A 27,465-nucleotide genomic window follows, 5' to 3' on the forward strand; every position below is an offset into this window, starting at 1 on the left:
CCCCATGCCCTCTCACCTTCTCAAGAATGTGTAGACTCTGCACTGACGGTGACTAAAGCTAGGAATCAAACCTGGGTCCCTCGTGCTGTGAGGCAGCAGTGCTGACCATGTCGATTGGGCACTACTTTCTAGTTTATCTTATTCTCATACAATGCTGTGGTTTTAAGAACATAAGAACATAAGAAATAGGAGCAGGAGTAGGCCATCTGGCCCTTCGAGCCTGCCCCGCCATTCAATAAGATCATGGCTGATCTGTCGTGGCTCAGTTCCACTTTCCCGCCCTCTCCCCATAACCCTTAATCCCCTCTCTTATCAAAAACCCATCAACCCGCTTCTTAAAAATATTTAGCGAGGCAGCCTCCACCACTTCAACGGGCAGAGAATTCCAGAGATTCACCACCCTTTGAGTGAAGAAGTTCCTCCTCAACTCCGTTCTGAACTGCCCCCCCTTTATCTTGAGGCTGTGCCCCCTAGTCCTACTGTCTTTTTTGAGCGGGAAGAGTCTTTCCACCTCTATCCTATCCATCCCATTCATCATCTTATACGTCTCAATGAGATCTCCCCTCATTCTTCTAAACTCTAACGAGTACAAGCCTAGTTTATTCAGCCTCTCCTCATAGCTCAACCCCCTCAACTCCGGTATCAGCCTAGTAAACCTCCTCTGCACTCCCTCCAAGGCCAAAATATCCTTGCGCAGGTGCGGCGCCCAAAACTGCACACAGTACTCCAGCTGCGGCCTCACCAATGCCCTATACAGCTGCAGCAAGACCTCCCTACTTTTATATTCAATCCCCCTCGCTATGAAGGCCAGCATCCCATTCGCCTTCCTGACCACCTGCTGCACCTGCAGGCTGGGTTTTTGCGACTCATGCACAAGGACCCCGAGGTCCCTCTGCACCGTCGCCTGCTGCAGTTTTTCGCCACGTAAGTAATAGTCCTTCCTACCATTCTTCCTACCAAAGTGGACCACCTCACACTTGCCAACATTAAATTCCATTTGCCATTTCCTGGCCCATTCACCCAGCCTATCTAGATCCTTCTGCAGACTCTCCACACCCTCCGCACAATTTGCCTTTCCCCCAATCTTGGTGTCATCAGCAAATTTCGACACCCTACACTCGGTTCCCTCCTCCAGATCATCTATATAAATGGTAAATAGCTGAGGCCCCAGCACCGACCCCTGGGGCACCCCACTAGTCACCAACCGCCAATCCGAATAGCACCCATTGACCCCCACTCTCTGCCTCCTATTTGACAACCAATCCTCTATCCACGCTAACACCCTACCCCCAACTCCATGTCCTCTGACCTTCTGCAGTAACCTCTTGTGAGGTACCTTATCAAACGCCTTCTGAAAATCCAGAAAGACCACATCCACCGGCTCTCCTCTATCCACCGCCCTAGACACATCCTCATAGAACTCCAGTAAATTTGTCAGACACGACTTCCCTTTAATGAAACCGTGTTGCGTCTGCCCTATCAAGCAATTCCCTTCAAGATGCCTCGCAATTTCCTCCTTAATGACGGATTCTAACATTTTACCTACCACAGACGTTAAACTAACCGGCCTGTAATTCCCCGCCTTTTGCCTGGCACCCTTCTTAAACAACGGCGTAACATTAGCCGTTTTCCAATCCTCCGGCACTTCCCCGGAATCCAGCGACGTCTGGAAAATAACCACCAAGGCATCCACTATCACCTCCGCCATTTCTTTCAGAACCCTCGGATGCATTCCATCCGGTCCTGGGGACTTGTCCACAATCAGCCCCTCCAGTCTGTCGCGCACCACCTCTCTAGTAACAGTAATGTCATTAAGACCCTCCAGTCCTACCACCTTTCCATCGCTAACACCCGGCAAATTATTCACGTCCTCCTCCGTGAAGACAGAAACAAAAAAGTTATTCAAGACCTTAGCCATATCCCCATCCCCTACCACTAGGTCCCCTTTCTCATCCGCTAAGGGACCAACGTTCACCCTAGCCAGCCTCTTCCTTTTTATATATTTATAAAAACTCTTGCTATCCTTTTTTATATTAAGTGCTAGCCCAGCTTCATAGCTTCTTCTACCCTCCTTTATCAACTTTTTTGTCAATCTTTGTTGACATTTAAACCTTTCCCAATCCTCTTCTCGCCCACTGCTCTTAGCTACTCTAAATTCCTCCGCTTTTAATTTAACACTTTCAATGATTAATTAAATCCATTCTTCAGGCTGAAGATGTGCAGGTTAAGTGGATTGGCCATGCTAAACTGCCCCTTAGTGTCCAAAGCTGTGCAGGTTAAGTGGATTAGTAGGATCGGGGGGTTTATAAAGTAATTTTAATGTTTTTTCATGTGAAATAATGGGATTCTAGAATCAAACTTGCTGGTGTGTGTATGACTCCGCACAGACAGTGACCCAAGCCAGGAATCGAACCTGGGTCCCTGGAGCTGACAGGCAGCAGCGCTAACCACTGCCCCCCCATTCTGAACAGGGATCTTGGGTTCATGTCGCACCATCTGTAACCCCCGTGACTTGCCTGGGTTTGCAAAACCTCACTTACTGTACTGTCTGGAGACAATACACATCTCTTTAAACTGTGATCAGTGCTCCTTCCACTCACATTATCAGCCACTTCAGGTCTTGAACAGCAGGTTAGGTGTAAGGATTCGCATTCTAATCAGTAATCTCTAAACTGTCTGTGCTTTATATGCTCTGTCTGAGGCCAGAACTCTCCATTCACCTGACGAAGGGGCTAACCCCGAAAGCTTGTGAGTATATTATCAAATAAATAGGTTGGACTAAAACCTGGTGTTGTCAGACTTTTTACTGTGAATGAACTCGGAGCAGAATAGGTTCCAACCGCAGAATGGTCACAGCACAGGAGGAAGCCTTTTAGCCCATCCTGTTGCCTCTGGGTCTCCGTGGGAGTAATTTGCCACTCTTACCTTCTCCCCTTGATCCTGTACTTTCCTCCTTTTTAGATAACGGTCCAATTCTCCCTCGAATGCCTCGTTTGAACCTGCCGCCAATCATTCTGACAGCACATTTCAGATCCTAACCACTCTCTCTGCATGGTTAGAAACTCCTTCCGTCACTATTGCTTCTTTTGCGATTTCCCTTAAATCCGTGTCCTCTGGTTCTCCAATCTTCGTCCAGTGGGAATATTTTTTCTCCAATGTATTCAGTCAAGACACCCCATGACTTTGAATATCTCCACTCAACCCATTCTTCAGTCCATCCAAGCAGCTAAATTCCTCATCCCCAAGACCAATCTTGTGAATCATTTCTGCACACTCCCCACTGTAACCCATTGTCCAGGTTCATGTATATAGCACCTTTAACACAGCAAGATATCCCAAGGTGTTTCACAGAACATTAGCAAACAAAATAGCACATTGGACCATGTCAGGACAAATAAGGAGGTTTTAGAGGAGAGGGGGAGAGGGGTTTGGAGAGGGTGAAGGATTTGGTTAGGGAATTGAAGGGAGAGAGAAAGTGGGTGGATTGGGGTGGGAATTGCAAAGTTTGGAACTGAGGCAGCTGAAGGTATAACTCAGTGGTGGAACAAGGGCAAAAAGAATGACTTGACAGACACCTAAGGACAGCAGTCACAAGTGGTGATTTGGGTGCATGGGAGATTTCCTGAGGGAGTGGCTATTGGAGTGCACGGTACCTCATTATCCTGCTTTTCCATAAAAATGGGGGGTTTTGGAGTTGACACATGAGTGATGCTAATTGGATACCTGAATGAGGCCTTGGTCTCTTTTAAGGTCAAATTAGATAAACAAACTCAAGTTAAATCAGGACAAAGTAAAAGGGGCACCTCCCCAAAAGGAGGGGGAACTGCCCAAACAAAATGAAAGTACAAAGGAAACTTAAAAACGTCAAATTAAAATGTGATTATTAGGGTCAATAATGCACCCCACCCCTGCAGTGCCCAATGGGGAATGAGGCCTTGGGGACAGGAGGCAAAGGTTATTGAAACATTGCCTGCCTCAGGAACAACACGGAGTATCTTGCATCCTACAAACCAATCCTTTGCTTTGTTGACTCTCTCTCTCTCTCTCTCTCTCAATCACATGTTGACTTGTCTTTTTATTGTGTTTTGTTAATTCCAGAGTTTCAATACACTCCCGGTACAACAAAATTAAACATTTGGAATCAACTTTGGGATGAACATCAGAGACTTGTAACCAGGGGAAGTACTAAAGCCAAACAAGCTCGCACTCTCTTTCCGACCTCTCCTCCTGTATCCTGTGGTAAGTTTAGGATGTTGAATGTGTCGCTGGAGGGATTTTTCTTGTTGCTTTTCTGTCCTGTCAATTTTCCAGCTAGCAAATCTGGGAATGTCTGAAGTACAAATGTTTACAGCATGTGTACAAGTTGCACAGGTGTGGACTTTGTTCGAACAACTATTCCCTCTTTACCCAAAGTCCTGCACCATCTTCCCCTTCAGAGATAACAGCCCAAGGTTTATCTCTAACAAAACCAGAAAGTGCTGGAAAATGCCCTTGAGAAGATAGTGAGGAGCCAACTCTTGGAACACTGTAGACCCTCTTCCAGATATGTGAAGAATTTGTTCCAAGAATCAGTGGCCAAGAGACTCCTTTATAAACAAATAGTTTTGTTAGTTTGATTCTCTCCCTTGTTAATGATTTGAAAATGTCCCCTCTGTTCCAACAGACTTGGAAACCAACAGAGATTTGGATGAAAACCTGGACCCTGTGGAAATGACTCTCCATAAACTTCTCAGATGACTCATCCTGCCACTGGGACAAGAGAGAGAACTCTAGTCAGTGAGTGGAGGACAAAACTCCCACTTTGGGGGCTGGTCAAAAAATATTGGCAAACTGCCAGATCTTGGACGTTGTTTGCCTCGGGTGGGTTACTGAGGGGTTGCCTTTGATTGGACCAAAGGGTTTTAAAATAATACATGATTGGTTTGTATACAATTTAATTACAGCAATTTTTGACCTCCAAGCATTTGTATTTTAAAAAACACAGAAATGAATGTTGAAGCTGAATGGCCTCCAAGAGGAGGCCATTCAGCCCATCAAGACTTCCATATTTGATCAGATCATGGCAGATGCGTCTTAACTTTAGCCTCGTTTCCCTTTCTTTCTCATGAAGGGTAATTGGGAAAGTTGAGTGAAAAGGAGAAGACTGAAGGCAAAATTGGGGGGGGGATGGTTTTTTGTGTTTCTAAGCATTAGAAGTGAATTTTGTTTTGATTGCAGTGACTGTAAGGCCAACCTCCAACAGTGAAGCAGAGATGGGCAGTTGTCTGAAAGTCAGATGGATTCGGGGAGTAGAGGTTTAGGCTGAGATGTGTGATTGAGAAAGAACATTAAACTGGATTGGGACAAGGTTGGGAGGGGTCAGTAAGCAAAACAGAATCTTGAAGTTAAATTTTGGGTGCAGTCAGAGCTAAATGTCTACCCACCCCTCAAAACTTTGTGTACAGTTGAGTATAATCGTGACTTTTTTGGTACGGGGAAGAGGCTTTGAGAATGGGATTGAGAATCCTCTCACCTGTGATTGAATAGTGGAAAAGACTTGATGGGCTGAATGGCCTAACTCTACTGCAATGATTTTATAGTGAGTTGTCAATGAGTATGTAGTCTACACTACAAAGAGCCAAAAACCCTACTTTAAACTGGCCTCTTCCCAAGTCAGGATGGTGTGTGGATTGGAGGGGAATTTGCAGGTGGTGCTGTTCCCACGTGTCTGCCACCTTTGTCCTTCTAGATGGTAGAGGTTGCAGATTTGGGAGGGGCTGTCGAAGGAGCCTTGGTGAGTTGCTGCTGTGCATCAGAGAGCACACATGGCGGCTACTGGGTGTCAGTGGTGGAGGACATGGTGGCGGACTTTTTTCTTTATTCATTTGTGGCCTTTCAACATTTCAGAGGGTTGTTAAGTGCCAGTCAAGTTGAGTCAGATGTAGGCCAGGCCAGATGAAGACTTCACTCCCTCCCTAAACAGCATTCATGAACCTGATGTGTTTTTGTAACAATCAGTAATGGCTTGATGTTGGCATTACCGGGAGTAGCTTTTTTGGATTTGAACCCATGTCCCCAGAGCATTGGGCCTCTGGGTTACTATTTCAATGGCATTCCCATCACCCCCAAGTGGTGAATGTGCTGGTGTTTAACTTCTTGTTTTTGAAGCCACATTCATTTAGACAAGTGGAGAGTATTCCATCATACTCCTGACCTGTGCCGTGAAGATGGTGGATAGGCTTTGGGAAGTCTGCCGGTGAGTTACTATCTGCAGAATTCCCACCCTCTGACCTGCCCTTGGAATCACATTATTTGTATGGCTGTTTGAGTTCAGTTTCTGCTCCATGGTAACTTCCAGAATGTTGATTAGTGGGGAAATTCAGTCTTGGTTATATTCTCTCTAGTTGGAGATGGTCATTGTCTGGCACTTGTGTAGGGTGCATGTAACTCTCCAGCTCTTGCTGCTTCGGTAACCAAGGGATCATGAATGCTTCCCAATGTTGTGCAATAATTGAAAAACTACCTTTGCTCCCAATATCTCCTGGGACACTTTATGTTAAAGGTTAGTTATAGATACTGTTTGTTATGGACATGTTCCAGCCTTATCATAGAATCATAGAACCCTACAGTGCAGAAAGAGGCCCTTCAGCCCATTGAGTCTGCACCGACCACAATCCCACCCAGGCCCTATCCCCATATCCCTACACATTTACTCACTAATCCCTCTTATCTACGCATCCCTGGACACTAAGGGGCAATTTCTTAGCATGGCCAATCAACCTAACCCGCACATCTTCGAACTGTGGAGGAAACCGGAGCACCCAGAGGAAACCCACACAGACATGAGGAGAATGTGCAAACTCCACACACAGTGACCTGAGCTGGGAATCAAACCCAGGACCCTGGCGCTGTGAAGCAACAGTGCTAACCACTGCTACCGTGCCGCCCCAAGCCTTCTGACTTAACATTGAGTTCAACAACTGCAGACTGTGAACTCCCTTTCCACCTTTTACCTCATTTAAATTTTTTTTTCCTTCTTCCCTCACCCCAATCGGGTTACCTGTTCCAGGTGATACTTTGTTATGCTGCTAACCTTTGCACTACCTTTTACACATTCTGATCTCTTACTGGCCGCTATCAGCACCCTTCTTAACCATGATCAGCACCATTTAGATTCCCTATCTATGACATCTTTGTCAGTCTCTCCCAGCCGCCACCTTTCCCTGGCCCTCGATCCTGCTACTCCACTATTGACAGGATTGGCTGAAGAGCAGTGGGGAAATTCCCAGCCCTCAAGTCTGTAACAGTCACTTAAACAGCAGATGATATCTTAGTTCAACATATCATCTGATCTGAGAATGCTATTGAGGTGGAAAGAAATTCTATTCTGAGCACTCAGCCGAGCTCAGATATAAATGTCAAAGCTGAATGTTTTGTTATAGAATTACACCGACTAGTCAGCAATGCTGGTGTGAATGTTAGGCTGTGTTTCCTCCAGTGAGAAGTGGATTGGACGCTACTTTTAAGTTCTGATTTTTTTTAAAAAAACTGATCTCCGGATTCCGAATGCTCTTTTTTTTCAGATACCAATTTATTAAAGAACTGCAAAGCTCAGTGAAAATACAAAAAATCCATTCTTCCTCTGAAAACCCGCAACATGCCTGATTATTCCCTTATTCTGGGGCTGGTAAGTGTCGCAATAAGTCAAATAAACGGCTGCCTTTTGATTTTGTTGTCCTTCCACCATTAAAGATACAATGAGTGGCCTGTCTTTCAGGGTGATGTGACTCTGTAAGTCGGATTTTATGGCCTCGCTTGTCCCAAAACCAAAAAATCCCACCTGAGGTCAACAGACATTTCCATTGTCTGCGCCGATTCCATGGCGGGGTGGTAAAATTCCAGCCTATGAACAAGTTGGAATAGTTTGTTCTGGTCAATGTGGAGCTGACTGGATGAAGAAAGTAGTTAAAGTCCTGCATTTTAGATTTATTTGTAAGTGTTTTCATTTCTGATTGAATTGGGGCAAGAGGCAGATGTAAACTAGGTGACTGCTAATAAAAGCTGTACCTGTATAGAAAGGTCGGTTGAGAGTCTGACTGGTACCCGTGGACCTCTGTTTGCCCACCTTCCCACAACCAAACCGTCATCCAAAGAATGACAAACTATAGGTGCAAGTGTTGAGAATCTGCTGCTGGCTGGAACCTACATCTCTCGGTTATGTGGTCCCTGTTCCCGTTATTACAGACACTTTGTATTGATAGTTGGAAGGCAGAACCAACTCTCTCAACCATCTAACACTCTTCCCCCACTCAAAACCAAACGAGGCAGCTTAAAATGTACAAAGCCACAGAGGGGAAGGAGTGCTCAATGGGGTAGCAGTTTCCAGCCAAGGGCAGCATGGCGGTGCAATGGTTAGCGCGGCTGTCCCTTAGCCCCAGGGACTCAGGTTCAATTCTGGCCTTGGGTCACTGTCTGTGTGGAGTTTGCATGTTCTCTCTATGTCTGCATGGGTTTCCTCTGGGTGCCCAAGTTTCCTCCCACAATCCAAAGATGTGCAGGTTAGGTTGATTGGCCATGGTAAATGGCCAAATGGGATTACAGGGATAGGGAGGGGAGAAATACTCTGTCAGGGTTGGTGCAGAGTCGATGGGCTGAATAGCCTCTTGTGCATTGTTGGGCTTCTATGAACTGCAATCCTTTGTTCTTTGACTTTCTCTAACTGCAGGATGAGTCACTTGTTCACTTCCAGCTGACTCATGGAGAATGTGGAGTTTTGTATTCCCTGTTCATTTTCAGGATAAAAGCTATCAGGTTTGTCAATGTGTTTATGCAGAACAGGCCATTTGGCCCAACAGGTTTCTGGTGTGCAAGAGTCTCCTCCCAGTCCCCTTCACCTCATCCCATCAATGTATCTTTATACTCTTTTCTCCCTCGTGTGTTTTTCTAGCTCTCCTTTTTTTTATTCATTTGTGGGACATGGCCATCGCTGGCTGGCCAGCATTTATTGCACAACCCTAGTTGCCCTTGTCAAGAGGGCAGTTGAGAGTCAACCACATTGCTGTGGCTCTGGAGTCACATGTAGGCCAGACCGAATAAGGACGGGCAGATTCCCTCTCCCGAAGGACATTAGTGAACCAGACGGGTTTTTCCAACAATGGTTTTGTGATCATCAGTAGATTCTAAATTCCAGATTTTTTTTATTGAATTTAAATTCCACCATCATCTGCTGGGTGGGATTTGAACCTGTGTCCCCAGAACATTAATTGAGTTTCTAGATCAACAGTCTAGCGATAATGCCACTAGGTCATTACCTCCCTTAAAAACATCTCTGCTTTTCCCCTTATCTCACCCCTGTTCTCCTACACTGTGTAGGACATTCTCCTACACTGCGGGTAAGGAATTTATCATTGGATTTGTTATTACTGAAGATCCCTATTTCTGGTTTGGCCCACAGAGAATATTTTTCTCCAAGACTATCTGATCAAACTCCTTTTTCATCTACTAGGTCACCTGTCAACTATTTTCTTTTCTAGAGAAGAGCATTCCAGGCTGTTCCAACTTTCCTTTCAAATCTATCCATCCAGAAATGAGCCCTCATATTTTTTGGGATTTTTAAAAAAAGTCTTAGTAACCCGTGTCACTACTGGTATTACTTTGTGTATTGATGCTCTGAAATTTCTCTGTTCATCCTTCCTGTTTAGAAGCTTGCATTCCAGTGTGGGTCCCTATTCTCCCTACCATCTCGCACTCATCTACATTGAAGTTAATTTGCTGAGTTCACGTTCAGACTAGTCTGCCGGCTGTAGGATTATACAGTGTGCATTCCATCACTTTGTTTAACTTTGTATGGACTGTACAGTTGTTCAATGATTAACTGGCAGACACCCAAGCAATGATTTGTCTTCCTATGGAGATAATTGGTGATGTCTGAATGTGTATTGCCTCTCCCTTCATCAAAGGAACAGAGTCATCTTCCTTCTTCCTATCCCCTCATATGGTAAGGTTAACCCAGCCTGGAATATCTGCACTGACTGTCCAAAAAACCACAGACAACTCACCAACATTCTCAAGGACCACCAGAGTACTTGCCATGTGGCTGTACACCATGAATAATGCATGAAGTGTTTGAACGCTGTGTAGACCGATTCAAACCTGATGTGTAAATGAATGTTGCAAATAGATTTGGGAGGGTAAATAGTCACTGGCCATCATTGACCTTTGTTTCACTGAGACAGACTGTAACTCACTGGTGAGTAGAATTGGCAGAATCTCAGTCCCCTTACAGAGCTGTAGAGCCAAAAAAGATTTATTTATTTGTGGGCCCTGATAATAGGCTATTCAGTCTAATGCTACATTTGATAGTGGAGTTCGTTATCTGTAAACTGTTCGGGATGTCCCCACGTCCCACACACTGGTTGGGCACCTACACTGTGGCTCATTGTCTGTGCTCAGTCTGGGGGCTGGTTATTAAAAGACAGGGTAATTTACAATAATCCCCAGCTTCTGTCCCCAGGAAAAAGGGGCCATTGCCAAAGATTTAAAGTTTATTTATTAGTGTCACAAGTAGGCTTACAGTAACACTGCAACGAAGTTACTGTGAAAATCCCCTAGCTGCCACACTCTGCCTGTTCAGGTACACTGAGGGAGAATTTAACATGGCCAATTCTCCTAACAAGCATGTTAGTGGGTGGCACTGCTGCCTCACTAGCACCAGGGACCCGGGTTCAATTCTAACCACAGGTCACTAAGTGTGGAGTTTGCACGTTCTCCCCATGTCTGTACGGGTTTCCTCCGGTTCCTTCCACAGTCCAAAGCTGTGAGTTAGGTTGATTGGCCATGCTAAATTGCCTTTTGTGTCGGGGAACTAGCTAGGGTAAATAATGGGGTTATGGGAATAGGGTCTGGGTGGGATTGTGGTCTTTGCGGACTCGATGGGCCTAATGGCCGCCTTCTGCACTGTTGGATTCTGTGATTTTTCAGACTGGGAGGAAACAGGAGCACCCGGAGGAAACCCACACGGACATGAGGGAAAATGTACAAATTCCACAGTCACTCAAGCTAGGAATCGAACCCAAGTTCCTGAACAGTGTGCCGGCTGTCCCCGCTCTGAAATGCGATGGTGCTAAATTTAGTCTCCCTGTGTCATAGTTGAACGCTGGAAGTGCAGAAAATTACTTGGTCATGTTGATATTGGCATTTGGTGTTGGAAGAAGATTCTGGGTTCAAGTCTCAATCCAGAGACTCCAAGAGTGTCTCAAAGGAGGAAAGTGAGGTGGAAGGTTGCAGGGAATTCCAAAGTGGCTGAAGACACAGTTCTCAATGGTGGAATGATTGAAATTGGAGGTGAGTAGGACGAGAGCGGGCTGATATCTCTGTGAATGGTGCAGATGCTGGAAACTCTCAGCCGGTCTGCTATATACTTCAACATCTGCCTGGATGACTCTTCGTTAGGGTGGTATGGCTGGAGGTAGTTTGAAATGGAGTTGGGACGGCATAGCCATGGAGGGGTGTGAAAATTGAGATGGGAAGTTTAAAATTATGGCGCTGGTGGAGTGGGAGCCAATGTAGGAGCGGCAAACACACATTCTAAGGGATGGCTGGGAGTTGGAAAAGGGGTATTAGAAAGAGGAAACTTAACACAGGTTTGAAGGATTTTTAAGAGTTCGTCCTCTTTCCCTTCCTGTTTTTTCAGGTTTATGTGAAGTTAAGGCCTGACTGCAAGGAGTTCCTTGAAAATCTGTCCCAGTTTTGAGGTAAACACAAGTTAACAGAGGATTTGTTTCTCATTGTCCCAGTCATACAATGACTTTGATAACTGTAGTTGTGAAGCCAAGTGCCAATTAATTACTGATTGCACTGGGATTAGTGTTGTGATTTACATTCCTGTTGTGAGAGGAATTTACTCTTGGTTAATAGTCTAGAATGATAAAGCAGAGAGGGAGGATGTTTGGCCCATCATGGGTGTGCTGGCTCTTTGAAAGATCTATTCTGTTAGTTCCATGGTCCCTGCACTTCCCTTGATTTCTCTTTTATTTGGGTACAATTCTATTTTAACTAACCAAAGCTGTTGTAATTTAATTTTCACATTAGAATTCGGGTTCCAGAACTCCTACTTTCCATGAACAGACACTTGACGTTCGGTGTACACTTGCCAAGCTTAGCAAGTGACCCAGAAACTTGTCAGAATTGGCTCCACACACTCCTGATTACTCCAATCAATGGATAACACTGCTCTTACAGACTGTATAGTTCAGACCACAAAGCTCAAACCTTATCCAGAAATATGAGATCTATCTATCAAAATATATCCCTCTTTTAAATATTTTAAGAATTCATTTATGGGACATGGGCATCGCTCGTTGGCCAGCGTTTATTATCCATCCCTAGTTGCCCTTGTTCAGAGGGTAGTTGAGAGTCAACAGCATTAAAGCATCTTTGTTTCCAGCTGATCAAGTAGTTTTGAGGTTGATGGTACTTCAGAGAAAATATTTATTTATCTGATGAAGCAGCTTCAGATCCAGGGAGGATCGTCTTGATGCTGTGAGCTGTTTGGACTGTCACACACTAGTCCAGTCAGTTTGCTCACATTTGAAAATTTCATGAGGCAAGTTTCTGTGAAGATTTTTATTCCTCTCTTGATCAGGAAGCCAGTTGTTAATTAATTCCATTATCCTGAACAGAAGGAGGATGGACAGCTGGCTGTTTGTTCCTCTATCCCTTAACTGATCAATTTACAAGCCTGGCCTGCTTGCATGTTTGGAGTAGGGACTTCCTTCAGCATTATATTAAAGAAACGAAGGGTAGCACAGCAGTTAACACTGCTGCCTAACGATGCCAGGGGTCTGGGTTCAATACCCGCCTCAAGTGACTGCCTGTCTGCGCAGAGTTGGCATGTTCTCCTCATGCCTGCGTGGGTTTGCTCTGGGTGCTCCGGCGTCCTCCCACAGTCCAAAGATGTGTAGGTTCAGTGTGTTGGCCATGCTAATTTGCCCCTCTGTCAGGGGGATTAACAGGGTAAATATATAAGGTTACGGGGATAGAGTTTGGCTGGGATTGTTGTAGGTGCAGATTCAATGGGCCAAATGGTTTCCTGCATTGTAGGGATTCTGGGTGGAATTTTGAGATCCAGCTGGTGTGAAAATGGGGAAAGTTCGTGATCGTTTCTTTTTGGTGGGGGTGAAAAAGCACCTAATCTTACGCACTTAATCATTGAAAAGATGGTGTAGACTGTTTCTAGCTGCTACAGGCAGTGAGCTGGGCTTGATTTGCCAGCCAGCCTGTAGAGGGAGCTAATACACAGACCTCTGTTACATGCTCAATAGCAACTCGGCTAGGGGGTGGGGGGCGGGGAGGTGTTGCAGGGGGTGCGGCAGGGGTGGAATCTGACAGACAGAGTTGTCAGGCCCCTGCTACTGCAGAGAGTTTCAACCAGCTCTTCCTTTTCTCTCTCTTTCCTCCAATTCTGGGGATCCCACAGCCATTGCTAGCACAACACTTGGGCACCTTTGCCCTCGCCAGCCCTCCCTCCTTGATCCAATCACAGCAAGTGCCCCACCCTGCCTTCCTATCCAATCCTGTTGCAGACTGCACAGTCACCCCCCCCACCACCCCGCACCCACTGATCGTAGTGCCAGGCTGGCACTACCCATTCTCATTGCTTGTCGATTCTCACCGTTTTCTCTGCCCAGTAGATATTCCCGTAGACTGCTAACACAGGCTCAAAATTGCTGTGTATTTCACTGTCTCTCATAAAGGCAAATGGATCCCTCACGCACTGTCCTAGAAGACCTTCCCATCACTATAACTAAATATATCCTACACCTCAGCAACTGTGTAATTGCCTGCTCTAGACAGCAGGGAGTGTCCATATGGACCCAGGTGGAATTTTATTTAGATTGTTGTGGTTAGAACCGAGCCAGATTGTGAATGTCAAAGTTTTGTTAAGTCTCTGTTGGAGACAATGAGAAGAAAATTATATAATACCACATCATCTGGCTTAAATAAACTGTAGTTGCGAAGAAGCCACAAGTTGATTTTTTTTAACCCCTTAGACTCTATTTACCTCCTGACCACCATGTCATTACTGCCATTAAATTGAATCCCTACAGTGCAGGAGGAGGCCATTTGATCCAAAGAGTCTGTACCAACAATAATCTCATCCAGACCTTATTCCCACAACCCCATGTATAACCTCTCGCTAATCTTTGCTAACCTACACATCTTGGGACGCTAAGGGGCAATTTAGCAATGGCCAATCCACCTAACCCGCACGTCTTTGGAGTGTGGGAAGAGACCGGAGCACCCGGAAGAAACTCACACAGACACTGGGCGAAGGTGCAGTCTCCACATAGTGACTGAGGGAAGAATTGAACCTGGGTCTCTGGTGCTGTGAGGCGGCAGTGCTGATCACCGAGCCACGTGTCCGCTTTGTCAGTTGATTATGAACTGGCAGGAAATGGAGATGGTGATTCAGTAAGTGCTGGCTGTGCTTCAGTGACCATTCTTCATCAGAACACTGACTATTCGCCCATGAGTGGCATCACTGTTGAACCCAATCCTGAAATTTATGAATGTTCTGGTACTGGATGGGGGAGGAGGAACCCCAGGTCAACTTTTACACCCCATTCGGGACCCATGGTTTGTTGGGGTGGGGCAGAAATTTGTACTGGCACCTTCCTGTTTTATTTGGCTCAGTGCAGCATGAAGGAGTTCCAAACCAAGCTGTAAGCCAGCTGCTGATGGGTCTATAACACTGGCCCACAGGGAATCACAACCCTTTTTCCTTATTTTTGCCCCTTTCCCGTCTCCTCTGTGGTCCTCTTCCTTGGGCAGATAAATTGTCTGCTCCCTAACCTAACTCAGTGCCTCTTCCCCCTGTTAGATTATCCTCTTCACTACTGCTACAAAAGATTTATGCAGACAAGCTGCTGGACATAGTCACCCCACAGAGACACATGGTCAGGTAAGTCCGTCAAACATGCAGAAAACCCTGTCCAATACATTCACCTTGTGACAAAGTCCTGTTCCAAGTGCCGATGTGATTGTTTCTTTTTGAAGTCATAAATATCTTGACTTCACACATTCTCCCCACCACCAGGACAGTGAATGTGTACCGGCTACACTTAAGAAACACAGAGAGGTTTCTTAGCACATTCCAGTCTCACGGCCGTTCCCTCCCAGAAGGGGAAATATTGCAGACATGGAGACATCACCTACAGCTTCTCCCTCCAACCCACTCACCATCCTGACTTTAAAATATATCTCCATTCCTTCACTGTCACTGGGTCAAAACCCTGGAACTCCCTCCCTAACAGCACTGTGGGTGTACCTACACCACATGGATTGCAGCTGTTCAAGAAGATAGCTCACCACCACCTTCTCCAGGGCAGTTAAGGATGGTTAAGTTATTTGTCATTTATATTAATGATCTGGATTAGAATATAGGCATGGTTAGTAAGTTTGCAGATGACACCAAGGTTGGTGGCATAGTGGACAGTGAAGAAGGTTATCTAGGATTGCGATGGGATCTTGATCGATTGGGCCAGTGGGCTGACATATGGCAGATGGAGTTTAATTTAGATAAGTGTGGGTTGATTCATTTTAGTAGATTGAACCAGGGCAGGACTTGTTCAGTTAACGGTAGGATGTTGGGGAGAGTTAGGGAACAAAGAGACCTAGGGGTACAGGTTCATAGCTCCTTGAAAGTGGAGTCATAGTTGGAGAAAATGAAGAAAGCATTCAGCATGCTTGGTTTCAGTGGTCAGGAGTTGGCCATCTTGTTGAAGTTGTACAAGACATTGGTAAGACCACACATGGGATACTGTATACAGTTCTGGTCACCCTATTACAGAAAGGATATTATTAAACTAGAAAGAGAGCAGGAAAGATTTACTAGAATGCTACCCAGACTTGATGGCTTGAGTTATAAGGAGATGCTGGATAGACTGGGACAATGTTTCTAATAAATAGGGGGCTTAGGGGTGCTCTTATAGGAGTCTATAAAATGAGGGGCATAGATCACTAGATAGTCAATATTGTTTCCCAAATGTAGGGGAGCCTAAAACTAGAAGACAGAAGTTTAAGATCCAAGAGGGGCAATTTTTTCAGAGGGTGGTGAGTGTCTGGAATAAGCTGCCGGAGGTGGTAGACATCAGTACAATTTTATCCTTTAATGTTTAGACAGTTACACGGGTAAGATGGGTATAGAGGGATATAGGCCAAATGCAGGCAATTGGGACTACCTTAAGGGTTAAAGGGGCAGTATGGACAAGTTGGGCTGAAGGGCCCATTTCCATGCTGTAAACCTCTGACTCTATGACTTGCCTGAGTCGATGTCCTTTTATTGTTATTAGTCATATAGACTTTGTTTATTTTTAATTTGGGCTTAATGCATTCTCCTGGGGTTTATGACTGTTTGGCAGGTCAGGTGTTTTGGACTTTTTTTTCATGGGGAAATCCAGAATTACTTTCAGTTTTAGTTTGCAGTCCGGAATCCAAAGGCTTCTAAGTGTTTTTTTTGTCCCTCTCCACCTCTCCCTGGTGTTGGAAATTCTGCTGGTTATTTGGAAGAGGTCTTTCTTGCCCCTCAAGTAAAAATTTGGCTGTCAGTGGTTTGCTGATAAAGCTAGAGGCAGTAATGGGTCTATCTCTACCTCCGAGCTCTGCTGGGAATTCCGAGTTTCAATTCTCCATCCAAATTGCAGCAGGGTTTGAAAAACTACAAATCCAGCATCATGTGAGCATTCTGATTTTCTGTGCTAAACCTGGGATAGGTGTAAGGATGTTTTTGTTTGGAACAGTACATTGAGCTGTTGAGGCTTATACAATATCATGAGTTTTTTTGGTCTTGTTTGTAATTGGTAAAAGCTCTTGTTAATTTTCTTTGTTAAATGTATTCATAAAAGCTCCCTAGTGGGTTATTTGAATCATACCTGGCGTGAAACATCTCATGCCTACCCATGCCAAAATTCAAAGTGCAAAACTCCTAATCTAGGCTGACTTCATAAAATGCCCTGGAGTTTCTGGCCTGGATTATAACACAACGAAGCCTACACCAAGAATGAATAAAACAATTTCAAAAACCAATCACTCGGTTGTCACAGATCCTGCTGTGTTGCATAACATTGGACAGAAGAGAGCAATGAATCAGTTTAGAATAATTCACACTTGGTCTCTTTTTAAAATTGTCTCTTGTCAATGAAACTATAATTGTTGCAGACATCGACTATATCGCAAACACTGCGTCTGTGTCCAGGGGAACTACGTCAGAGAGCTGACAATCCTTGGGCGGGATATGGCAAAGACAGTTGTTGACAGCTCAGCTGAGACTTTTGCTTGTCAGGTAAGCAAAGATATTTTGTTGGCCATGCAAATGTCCTTTGATAGTCTTATTTGGAGTAACCATAGCTCTCTTGTTAAGGTGTTTAAATGGATTCACGTAATCTTCTCTGAACATTCAACCAGAACTTCCAACTGAGTTGAATCCTATCCTGTTTTCCAACCAACAGCAGAGTTAAGGAGTGAAATTGTAAACCCTGCTGCTGCTTCTCCTGTTTCTAGGCCTCTTAATCTTATTCCCCTCCCTTGCCTTTAAACCACGCCACCGTCCCCCCCCGCCACCCCACCAGCAGCTCCTGTAAGTGTCTTTATGGTGGGGCCCATTCATCCCATCAAATCTGGAACAGTTCTTTAGTACAGAAAGAACCACCCCAACCAACTTAAGAGTTTAATTCTGGGCCGTTTGATTATCGATCCTTCAGCCTTGGAAACCATTTCCATTTATTCTATCCAAACGCTTTCACTCCATCAATTCCCCTCTCACATCTTGACTCCAAGGAGAACAGCCTTGATTTCTTCATAATCCATCTCCTGGTGTCATTGCCAGTTGAGCTACTATGAATCTTCCTGATGCCTTCATCCCATCGAATGACCAGAATTGAGAACCATAGTCACAGTGGGGTTGAACTGTTTTAAATAGATTCAGCAAAGCCTCTGAGCTGTCCTGCTCTCTGCCTCCGTTTATAAAGCCCATGGAAAGCTTGGGTTTCTGTCTGATGCACTTCACAATTGTGCACACACCCCGGTCATTCATGTTAAATAATCGGCTCTGTTTCTCTGAATTGTGCAATATCCGGGCAGCAACATCCAACTGTCTTAACCCTCACGAGCACTTGTGGGAAGGCAGTATTGTCATTGGACAGAGGATCCTGGGTAATGCTCTGGGGACACAGCTTCGAATCCCATCACAGCAGGTGGTGAAATTCAAATTCAATTAAATGAGATCTGGAGTTGAGAATCTACTGACCACAAAATCATTGTCATAAAAACCTACCTGGTTCAATAATGTCCTTTAAGGAAGAAAATCTGCTGTCCTTACTTAGTCTGGCCTATATATGACTCCAGACCCAAAGCAATGCGGTTGACTCTTAACTGCCCTCCGAGATGGGCAATACATACAGGCCCAGCCAGCAGTGCCCACATCCCATGAACAAAGTTAAAAATAAACAATTCCACGTACTAATGAAAATATCTTGCACTCGGTGACACACTTTGTTAACTGGAAAAGTTACACTTTGTATTAAGTGATAAATATTTTTTCATTTTTGTTAAATTGAAGCTAATTAAACTGACATATACCCGACGTGGAACAGAGAATAGAAAAGCAAGGGATAGTATTAAACTAGAAAGAATGCAGAAAAGATTTACTAGGGTGTTACCGGGACTTGATGGATTGAGTTGTAAGGAGAGGTTGGATAGACAGGGACTTTTTTCCTCTGGACTGTATGAGGCTGAGAGGTGATCTTATGGAGTCTATGAAATGAGGGGCATGGATAAGGTAGATAGTCACATCTTTTCCCAAAGGTAGGGGAATATAAATCTAAAGGCATAGGTTTAAGGGGAGATATACCAAACAGTCCGGGGGGGCAGTTTTTCAAAGGATGGTGAGTGTCTGGAACAAGCTACCTGAGGTAGTAGTAGAAGTCTTTTTGTCTTTTAAAACGCATTTAGACAGTTACGTGGGTATAAAGGTATATGGGCCAAATGCAGGCAATCGGGACTAGCTTAGTGGGTGTTTTTTTTTAGAAAAGTGACAAGGACAAGTTGGGCCGAATGGCCTGTTTCCATGCTGTAAACCTCTATGACTGGAGATGCTCAGCAGAGCAGGCAACATCTGTGGGGAGAGAAACGAGAGGGTCGATTCCTCAGGCCTACAATCAGCACTCGTTTTAATGAAAAGTCACTGACCTCCAGAGTGGGGGCTGGGTTTTGCTGCACAGATGCTGCACAGATGTGCTGAGCATTTCTACCACAAGGGAAATCTTCTCCTTTAGAACTCGGACACTGTTTAAAAATAAAGGGCTACACTCATTTAAATCAGAGTGAGGCAAAATTATTTTGTGCGTTGAGTTTTTGGAACACTTTCCTGTAAAGAAGGTGGAGGAAGAGATTTGCATATCTTTAAGGTTGGGGAGAACAGATTCTTGGAAGCTAGGAGGCGATAGGTTATCAGGGATAGGTGAGACACAGCTTTCCTATCCAATCAGCTGGGAGTTTATCAAATAGTGGGGTAGGTTTGAAGGGCCGAATGGCCCACTCCTTCTCCTTATTCACTCGTTCTCATTTCTATTGGGAGCAGTCCTCCAAAACAATCACACCATTGTGAATCTTTTTATCTCCCTTCAGCAAGAAACCCAGCAGCAGCTGCCTGAGATCCAGAATGTTAAACACGGAAGAAAAATTAAAGTATGAAGGAAATATGAACAACTTGCTGAACATTAAAAAAAAATCAATGTCAAAGCAATAAATTTTGAAAAATGAGTAATGAATAACAGACTGCCAAAGCAATTTTAGAAATAAGTAAGTTAATGGTCAGTTTTATTAAGTTCCAAGCAGCAAACTAACTAATAAACCCATTTTAATCTTAAGTCCTGGTCACCAGGGAAGGGGACTGAGACTTGTAGCCAAGCTGAACAACTCTTGGGTTTACCTGTGGTGCACACTCAGTGGCCTAGGCAGAATTCATATGAAAGTGGGGGTCAGAATGGGTTGCCTTTTCAGAGAAACACTACAGTACAGAAAGAGATCATTCAGCCCATCGAGTCTGCACCAACCACAATCCCACCCAGGCCCTACTCCCATATCCCTACATATTTACCCACTAATCCCTCTAACCTACGCATCTCAGGACACTAAGGACAATTTTAGCATGGCCAACCAATCTAATGCGCACATTTTTGGACTGTGGGAGGAAATGAGAGCACCTGGAGATACCAGGAGAATGTGCAAACTCCACACAGACAGTGACCCAAGCCAGGAATCGAACCCAGGTCTCTGGAGCTGTGAAGCAGCAGTGCTAACCACTGTGCCACCTGGGGTTTCCAGGACTTGAGCTGATATCAGTTTTAAGGCACTGATGGCTTGGAAATTATTCTACCTGAGCTACACACTGAACAACAAGCTTTGGAAAGTATGTGGTTTATCTTTCAGCCCCTTCCTGTGGTTACAGAGGAACTTACTTCTGGTTTTGGTTTTGTTTTTGTTTCTTTATCTCATGACATCTTTCTCACTTTACACACTAACTGTCAGTGTCTCACAGCCTTGTATTATTATAATGCAATGAAATAATTCTCACTTTAGGAAGCAAGTGAAATCTTAAGAAATAAGTTTTAAAAATGAGGTGCTTTTTCCTTTCAATTTCTTCCCATTTGAGACTAATTAATTAATCTATTTTGTTGGAAAATTACCAGAATCCATGGAGATTGAAGTCAGTTGGCTACAGAGCAATGCCACAGCATGGGTTCAATTCCTCTACCAGCTGAGGTTATTCATGAAGGGCCCTTCCCTTCTTATCCTTGCCCCTTGCCTGAGGACGTGACCCTTAAGGTAAATCACCACCAGTCAGCTCTGCCCCTCAAAGGGGAGAACAGATGATGGTGGTCTGGGGCTACGGCAACTTTACCTTTTAGATTTGAAATGGAGGCCATTCAATTTCCATGTGCCCTCTTCATCTGTAACATTGGGCCCCAGGGCAGTTCCACTGCTGCTTCCTCTTCTGAGCGACTTGTGAGCTCTACAAACAGCAGGAGGCCTGGAAGAGGAGGGAGTACTTGTGTGCCCGCTGAGGCAATCCTCCACGGAAGTGGCCAGTTAGGCTGCTGTGTCCGGGAAGTCTGTCTGATATCTGGGTTTGAGTTGGGATGGTCAGTCAGTCGGCCTGCGGGTATGGCTGTCAGCTGCCTGGTAAGATGTCTGACAACACCAGGTTTAAGTCCAAATGATTTTAACCGACTTAAACCTGGTGTTATCAGACTTCTTGCTGTGTTTATCTCAGTCCAACGTCAGCATCTCCACATCATGTCAGCTGCCTGGACAGAGGGGTGGTGTTGCTGGTTAACCAAAAGCTGTGTGCCCAGGACCCGGAGGGCACACTGTACTCAACAACTCCTACCTCCAGCATGAGACAACCACAGAGGTGGTGCTGCACAAGCCCAGCTCTTTGTCCGTCACTGGCAGCCAAAGTCTCAGTCCCATTGATTCACAACGTCTCACCCCTTCCAGGAACTGACCCTGACTCATGATACTGTCTGTTTCCTTCAACGAGCTCCCTGTCTTTTGACTTTAACTATCCTCCCTTCTATCTGTCCACTCTTGCACTTGTTGTTTCAATGCACCATGCTGCATTCATGCCCACGTATCCGTCCTTGCCCTGTTGCAATGTTCCAGTGAAGTCCAACACACACACACACTGGCGAAACAGCAGCTCAGCTTCCAATTTAGCACTTTACAGCCTTCCGGACTGATCATTGAGCTCATCAATTTCAGATCACAAACTCTCCACCTTCACCCCATTTCCATTCACTTTTTATTTTATTTTATCTTATTTATGTATCCATATGTTTTACTTTTCTTCTCCCATCATTTCATTTGTCTACCTTTTTAAAATCTTACTTTCCATCTTTTTCCCCAAACTATGGTCTCCCATTTGCTGCACTCCATTAGGGCCATTGTTACACGTCTTGGATTGTCCTTTGGCATTTTGCTCTGCCGTTTCCACATTTTGATTTCTTAATGGCCCTTCTTAGCCATGACCACCATGTTTACATTCCTTTTGTCTATGACATCTTGGTCAATCCTTCCCTGGTCCACCCTCACAGTATAAATCTCATCCCATTTTCTAATGTTTTGGTCGCCGAACTTGCGGAAGGATATATTGGCCTTGGAGGGAGTGCAGAGGAGGTTCACTAGGCTGATACCGGAGATGAGGGGGTTGGACGATGAAGAGAGACTAAATAGACTGGGTCTGTACTCGTTGGAGTTTAGAAGGATGAGGGGGGGGTCTTATAGAGACGTATAAGATAATGAAGGGGATGGATAGGGTAGAGGTAAAGAGATTCTTCCCGCTTAGAAAGGATAGCAGGACTAGAGGGCACAGCCTCAAGATAATGGGGGGGGCAGAATAGATCAGAGTTGAGGGTGGTGAATCTCTGGTGGAGGCTACCTCGCTAAATATATTTAAGTCACGGGTAGATAGGTTTCTGACAGACAAGGGAATTAAGGGTTATGGGGAGAAAGCAGGAAAGTGGAACTGATCCACTTCAGATCAGCCATGATCTTATTGAATGGCGGGGCAGGCTCGAAGGGCTAGATGGCCTACTCCTGCTCCTATTTCTTATGTTCTTATCGTTCTTATGTCTTCAGCTTTGAAGAATCATACAGATTTGAAATGTTGGCTCTATTCTCTCTCTCTCCACAGACATGTCAGACCTGCTGAGATTTTCCAGCAGTTTCTGTTTTTGCTTGTAGTTGTGTTCTCTGAGTCATTACTTTGACCTTTCTAAAAGTATTGCTGTAACTCCTCTTTGTCCCCTCTGGAACATTTTTTTCCAAGACAGCGAGGAGGGGGAGGTGGAGGTGGAGAGGGAATTGACCACAATTCCCACTTAGGTTCACGATCAAATGATCCCAGTGTGGAAATGCACATGTTGGGTGTTGTGACAGAATGCATTCAGCTGTGATGCCCTCCACATCCAAAGAGCCTTTTGTCTGGGCTCATGCTGAATGGCCACTTGAGGGCAGTAGGTGCTCATGACACTGACCAGTTGGTGTAGCCCCACTCAACCTAGCAAGGTGGTATCCACACTTGCGATTTTTGTGATATTTCTGTTCTTTTTAAACCAACCCCTTTGCTACGAGTTCAATATTAATTGTAGCTTAAGGTTCTGATTTGAATCAAGCCATCACTTCTAATCTAATCATGGAGCCCACACTGAATGCAACTGGGAATTGGCTCCATGTGACGTGAATTGGGTTAGGAGAAGAGGCGAGACGAAACTCAAAGGGACAGCAATCACATTGCATTAACGATTGAGTTCAATGCTGATTCTCATTATAATGATGGTTCAGGACCGAACATTGAAGACACATTTTGTTTCTGACTGACCTGAGGTTTTTGGATTGCTCGCACAAGCCCAAGGGTTGGCTGTCATTCAATATTCACTTCTGTGGCTGTGGGGGGAATGGTTTTAATCTCTGGTGTTTTAAGAATTTGTAGACTCGGTCTTGTTTTCTGTAAGATCCTCATACTGCAGAGAGTGTGTTTAGTTTAACATAGAGTTGGAACCATATTGAACCATTGTCTGTGGTAAAGCATGGAGATCTATTGAACATCTCCCCATGATAGTCCACTCTGTGCAAGAGAACCTTGGGCATTTAACTAGTATCCTATGTGTCTATGGTGTAGGGGATTATTATTGGTATGGCTGTCTGAAAATAATTCATCTGATTTTAATTAGGTGTGGCTTTAAATCTCACAATTCAGGAAAGTAATAGTCATGGAGGTTTATAGCATGCAAACAAGCCTTTCAGCCCAACTTGTCCATGCCACTCAGTTTTTAACCACTAAACTAGTTTAAATTGCCTGCATTTAGCCTGTATCTCTCTCTATACCCAACTTACCCATGTAACTGGCTAAATCCTTTTTAAAAGACTAAGATTGTACCTGCCTCTACTACTACTGCTGGCGGCTTGTTCCAGACACTCTCACCACCCTCTGCATAGAAAATAATATCCTCTAGACCCTTTTTTTTGTATCTCCCCCGGTCCCCCCTCACCTTAAACCTCTGCCCTCTAGTTTAGACTCCCCTACCTTTGGGAGAAGCTGTTGACTATCTGCCTTATTAATGCCCTCATTATTTTATAGACCTCCATAAGTTCACCCCTAAGCCTCCTACACTCCAAGGAAAAATGTCCCAGCCTCTCCTTATAACTGTACCTCTAAATGAAGTTCTGCGAGCTTTGATCCCTATATGCTGTTATGTCCTTTTTGAAACTTCCCATTTTTCTTTACAGATTGCAAATCAGATCAAAATCAAAAGTTGGCTCAAAGACCCAGAAGACCAGGAGCTGCAGAAGCTCATTCCATTCTTGCAGAGATTGGCAACACTGATGAGTGTTGATGAGGATCCAAGGTTGATGTTCCTTTTCTGGCCTCTTGAGAATTCCCACTTTAATTGTTCCACCATTGGTGGTGATCCATCTCTTTATCTCCAAGTTCTGGCTGACCCTCCCTTAACCTCTTTCCCCTCCATACTCCTCTCTATGTATAAGACATTCCTCAAAACTTATCTCTTTGACTGAGATTTTGGTCAGCTGTCCTGTTATCTCTTGTGTGACTCGATGTTGAATTTTATTTAATGCTCCTGTGAAGCACTTTGGGATGCTTGACTACATTAGCAGTCCTATAACAATGTAAATTGTTGGTAGGCCTAGGTGAAAATTGGGTGAATTAAAGTATTATTTTCTTTCCTCCCTTTTTTTAAAATTCTGTCCTCTAAGGAAGGAAATCTGCTGCACTTGCCTGGTCTGACCCTTGCGTGACTCCAGAGTCACAGCAATGCAGTTGACTCTCAACTGCTCTCCTGAAATGGCCACTCAATTGTACCAAACTGATGCAGGGGCTGGGCCTGGGTCTGGATATGGGGATGGGGCTGGGATGGGGGAGGGAGGGGGAGGTTTATTCCTGTTATGAGTGGGGCGACTTTTAAAGATGGCGCCCCAAATCTTTGAGCAACCGGGTTTGCCTCCATTAGCAGGGTCATAATCACCTCTTGTTCTGTTTTATTAATCTGTATTTTTTTTATTCTTGGTTGACAAATAAAATATGCCACATTAACAGTATAGTGTTGACATTTGGGTTGGACTGCAACAGTTCAAGAAGATGTCTCAAAATTACCTTTTCCCAGAGACGATCGGGATGGGCAATGCATGCTGACCATATCCCATGAAAGAATAAATAAATTGTTAATTTTTATTGTTTATGGACTAACAGGGTGGTCAGGCAGTTTGGAATCTATTAATAACCAGTTCCTGACAGCTAGGGTGATAGTCATTATGAAGTGATTTAGTTTCCCCCATTCATCTATTTTTAATAGAAGTTCCTTTCCTCTGTTGATGTGTCCCTTTGATGGTACAAATTTAAACTGGAGAATAATTATCCTAGAGATTTCCAATGGCAAGCTGGTAACTGTTGGCAGAATTCTGGGAATGCACAAGCAGCTTGCTTGCTCACTCAGCCAGAGAACAGCTTGGGAGGACTAAATAGGTTTAAAAATGACCAATGGGTCTTGAACAAATTTTTGGAATCTACTGACAAAAGTCCACTACTGTTCCTAATGCTTGTAGGGAGTAGCTGGTTAAATAAGATATTGAGTGTGAGGCAAGGGGATACCTACTCCTGTTCCTGTAGTTTGTATGTGACAAACCCTAGAGGATTGAGAGGATTATCCTCAGATGAGATTCAGCTGATATTCTCAGGAAAGCTGATCTCGGTGAAATCTGTAGTTGCTGTTTCTTCTGATTGAAGAGTAAAGCCAGGGGGTCATTATTGGCTATTCAAGACTGAAATGAGATGAAAATTTCTTCAGTCGGGGATGTGAATCTTCGGAATTCTCTTTCAGAGGGCTGTGGGTGCTCACTCAATCTATTTAAGATTGGGATCAATAATTGGGGCTAAGGGAATTGAGGGTTTGTGGATAAGGCAGGGAAGTGGAGTTGATGTGATCCACTGTGGTCTTGTTGAATGGCAGAGTAGGTGGAAGGGGTCTACTGCAACTCCTATATTTGTCCCATGCTCCCTCCACCCTATCCTCCATAGATTCCCATTGTTCTAGCATCAGTGCAGCTCTGTTAGCTTTACTTTGGCTCAATGAAAATCAACGTTGATAGATTTAACCGATTTCGTTGACTTTCTATTTAGCATCAAAACTTCTTTTTTCTCTGCAGTTGTGCAAAATGTTAAATGTTCCTGTTTGTAGGGTGATGTGCGACCTGCGATTCAGAGAAGGAATCATTTAGACAGACTGAATGAAGGCCCAAAGGTGGACACACCAAGGAACCAGGATAAGCATCTCTCCATAACCCCATCCTAGTTGTTTAGGAACACAATTGATGATTTGTTCTACAGTCCAAATGTTACAGCTGCATATACACAACTAAATGACTCAGTCCCATTAGCTCAGTCATGGTCAAATCACCTCTGTCGTGTGTTATTAATTTGTTAAATCATTTCTCCTACTTTACAAATAAAAGGCTGCCAGCCATTGTGATACAGTTGATGTTTTAGTGGATTTTTAAACGTTTGATTTAAATCTAAAAATGGGTTAGTTTAGATAATGGAATGTTTGAATAATTGAGGGCTCTCTCCACTTTACTCATACAGCTGATTGCAACCAAACCACCCAATTGCTACAGAGACGAGGGGAATCGGAGTGCATAGGTTAAGTTCCAGTCATGAGAGGAAAGGCGGAGCTATGAAGAGCCAATCAAGTGTCTGACTCTTTCTGAGCAAACTCCAGCTCTCTACAATAGAACCTGGCTGCACAGGGGCCATGGTGGCACAGAGGTTAACACTGCTGCCTCTCAGCACCAGGGCCTCAGGCTCAACTCTGGCCTCTGTGGAGTTTACACATTCTCTCCATGTCTACATGGATTTCCTCTGGGTGCTCTGGTTTCCCCCACAGGTGGATTGGCCATGCTGAATTGCCCCTTAGTGTCTCAAGATGTGTAGGTTAGGGGTATTGGCCATGGTAAATGTGTGGGTTATGGGGCAGAGGGGAGGGCCTGGGTTCGATGATTTTTTTGTTTTTGGAGAGTCAGTGCAGATTTTTTGGGCCTCTTTCTGTGCTGTAGGGATTTTATTCTTCTACGGATGCTATAGTTCTATCTAGTCTTTGGATATCTGGTCAAGGATATAAAATCAAGATGATATAGATGGAGTTAAGACACATAAGCAAAAATCTATATGAATATTGCCATAAGTTCACGCAGTGGGATGACGGGCTATTCCTGCTTCTTTGGAACCATTGAGTGAGCATGGGCTAGTATTGATGGTGATACCGACCATTCCCCTACACTGCAAAATACAATACAGGCATAGTAGAAACATGGTTGTCTCTGTGCAATGGGTTACTTGTGATAATGTTTGACACG

The 27,465-nt window shown here is 44.4% G+C and overlaps 1 protein-coding gene across 1 annotated transcript; it reads left to right on the top strand.

Annotated features, from left to right (window-relative positions):
- The first annotated feature begins 7,504 nt into the window (after positions 1–7,504).
- On the top strand, positions 7,505–26,505 carry LOC145358763 (CTD small phosphatase-like protein 2-B). The gene is made up of 7 exons (XM_080213026.1): positions 7,505–7,666; positions 11,128–11,322; positions 11,672–11,732; positions 14,861–14,941; positions 17,197–17,320; positions 24,328–24,446; positions 26,292–26,505. Exons 4-7 carry the CDS (start codon positions 14,934–14,936, stop codon positions 26,329–26,331), a joined length of 291 nt encoding a protein of 96 aa, XP_080069152.1. The 5' UTR covers positions 7,505–7,666; positions 11,128–11,322; positions 11,672–11,732; positions 14,861–14,933; the 3' UTR covers positions 26,332–26,505.
- Positions 26,506–27,465: the final 960 nt, after the last annotated feature.

Source organism: Carcharhinus amblyrhynchos, chromosome 26, assembly GCF_965287045.1.
Source record: "Carcharhinus amblyrhynchos chromosome 26, sCarAmb.v2.hapA, whole genome shotgun sequence".
Classification (NCBI taxonomy): domain Eukaryota; kingdom Metazoa; phylum Chordata; class Chondrichthyes; order Carcharhiniformes; family Carcharhinidae; genus Carcharhinus; species Carcharhinus amblyrhynchos.

What these genes read in the sequence shown, in the direction of transcription:
- LOC145358763 (XM_080213026.1), top strand. An exon ending in CTGAGACTTTTGCTTGTCAG is followed by an intron (nt 17,321 to 24,327) that starts GTAAGCAAAGAT and finishes TTTTCTTTACAG; the next exon opens with ATTGCAAATCAGATCAAAAT. An exon ending in AGTGTTGATGAGGATCCAAG is followed by an intron (nt 24,447 to 26,291) that starts GTTGATGTTCCT and finishes TCCTGTTTGTAG; the next exon opens with GGTGATGTGCGACCTGCGAT.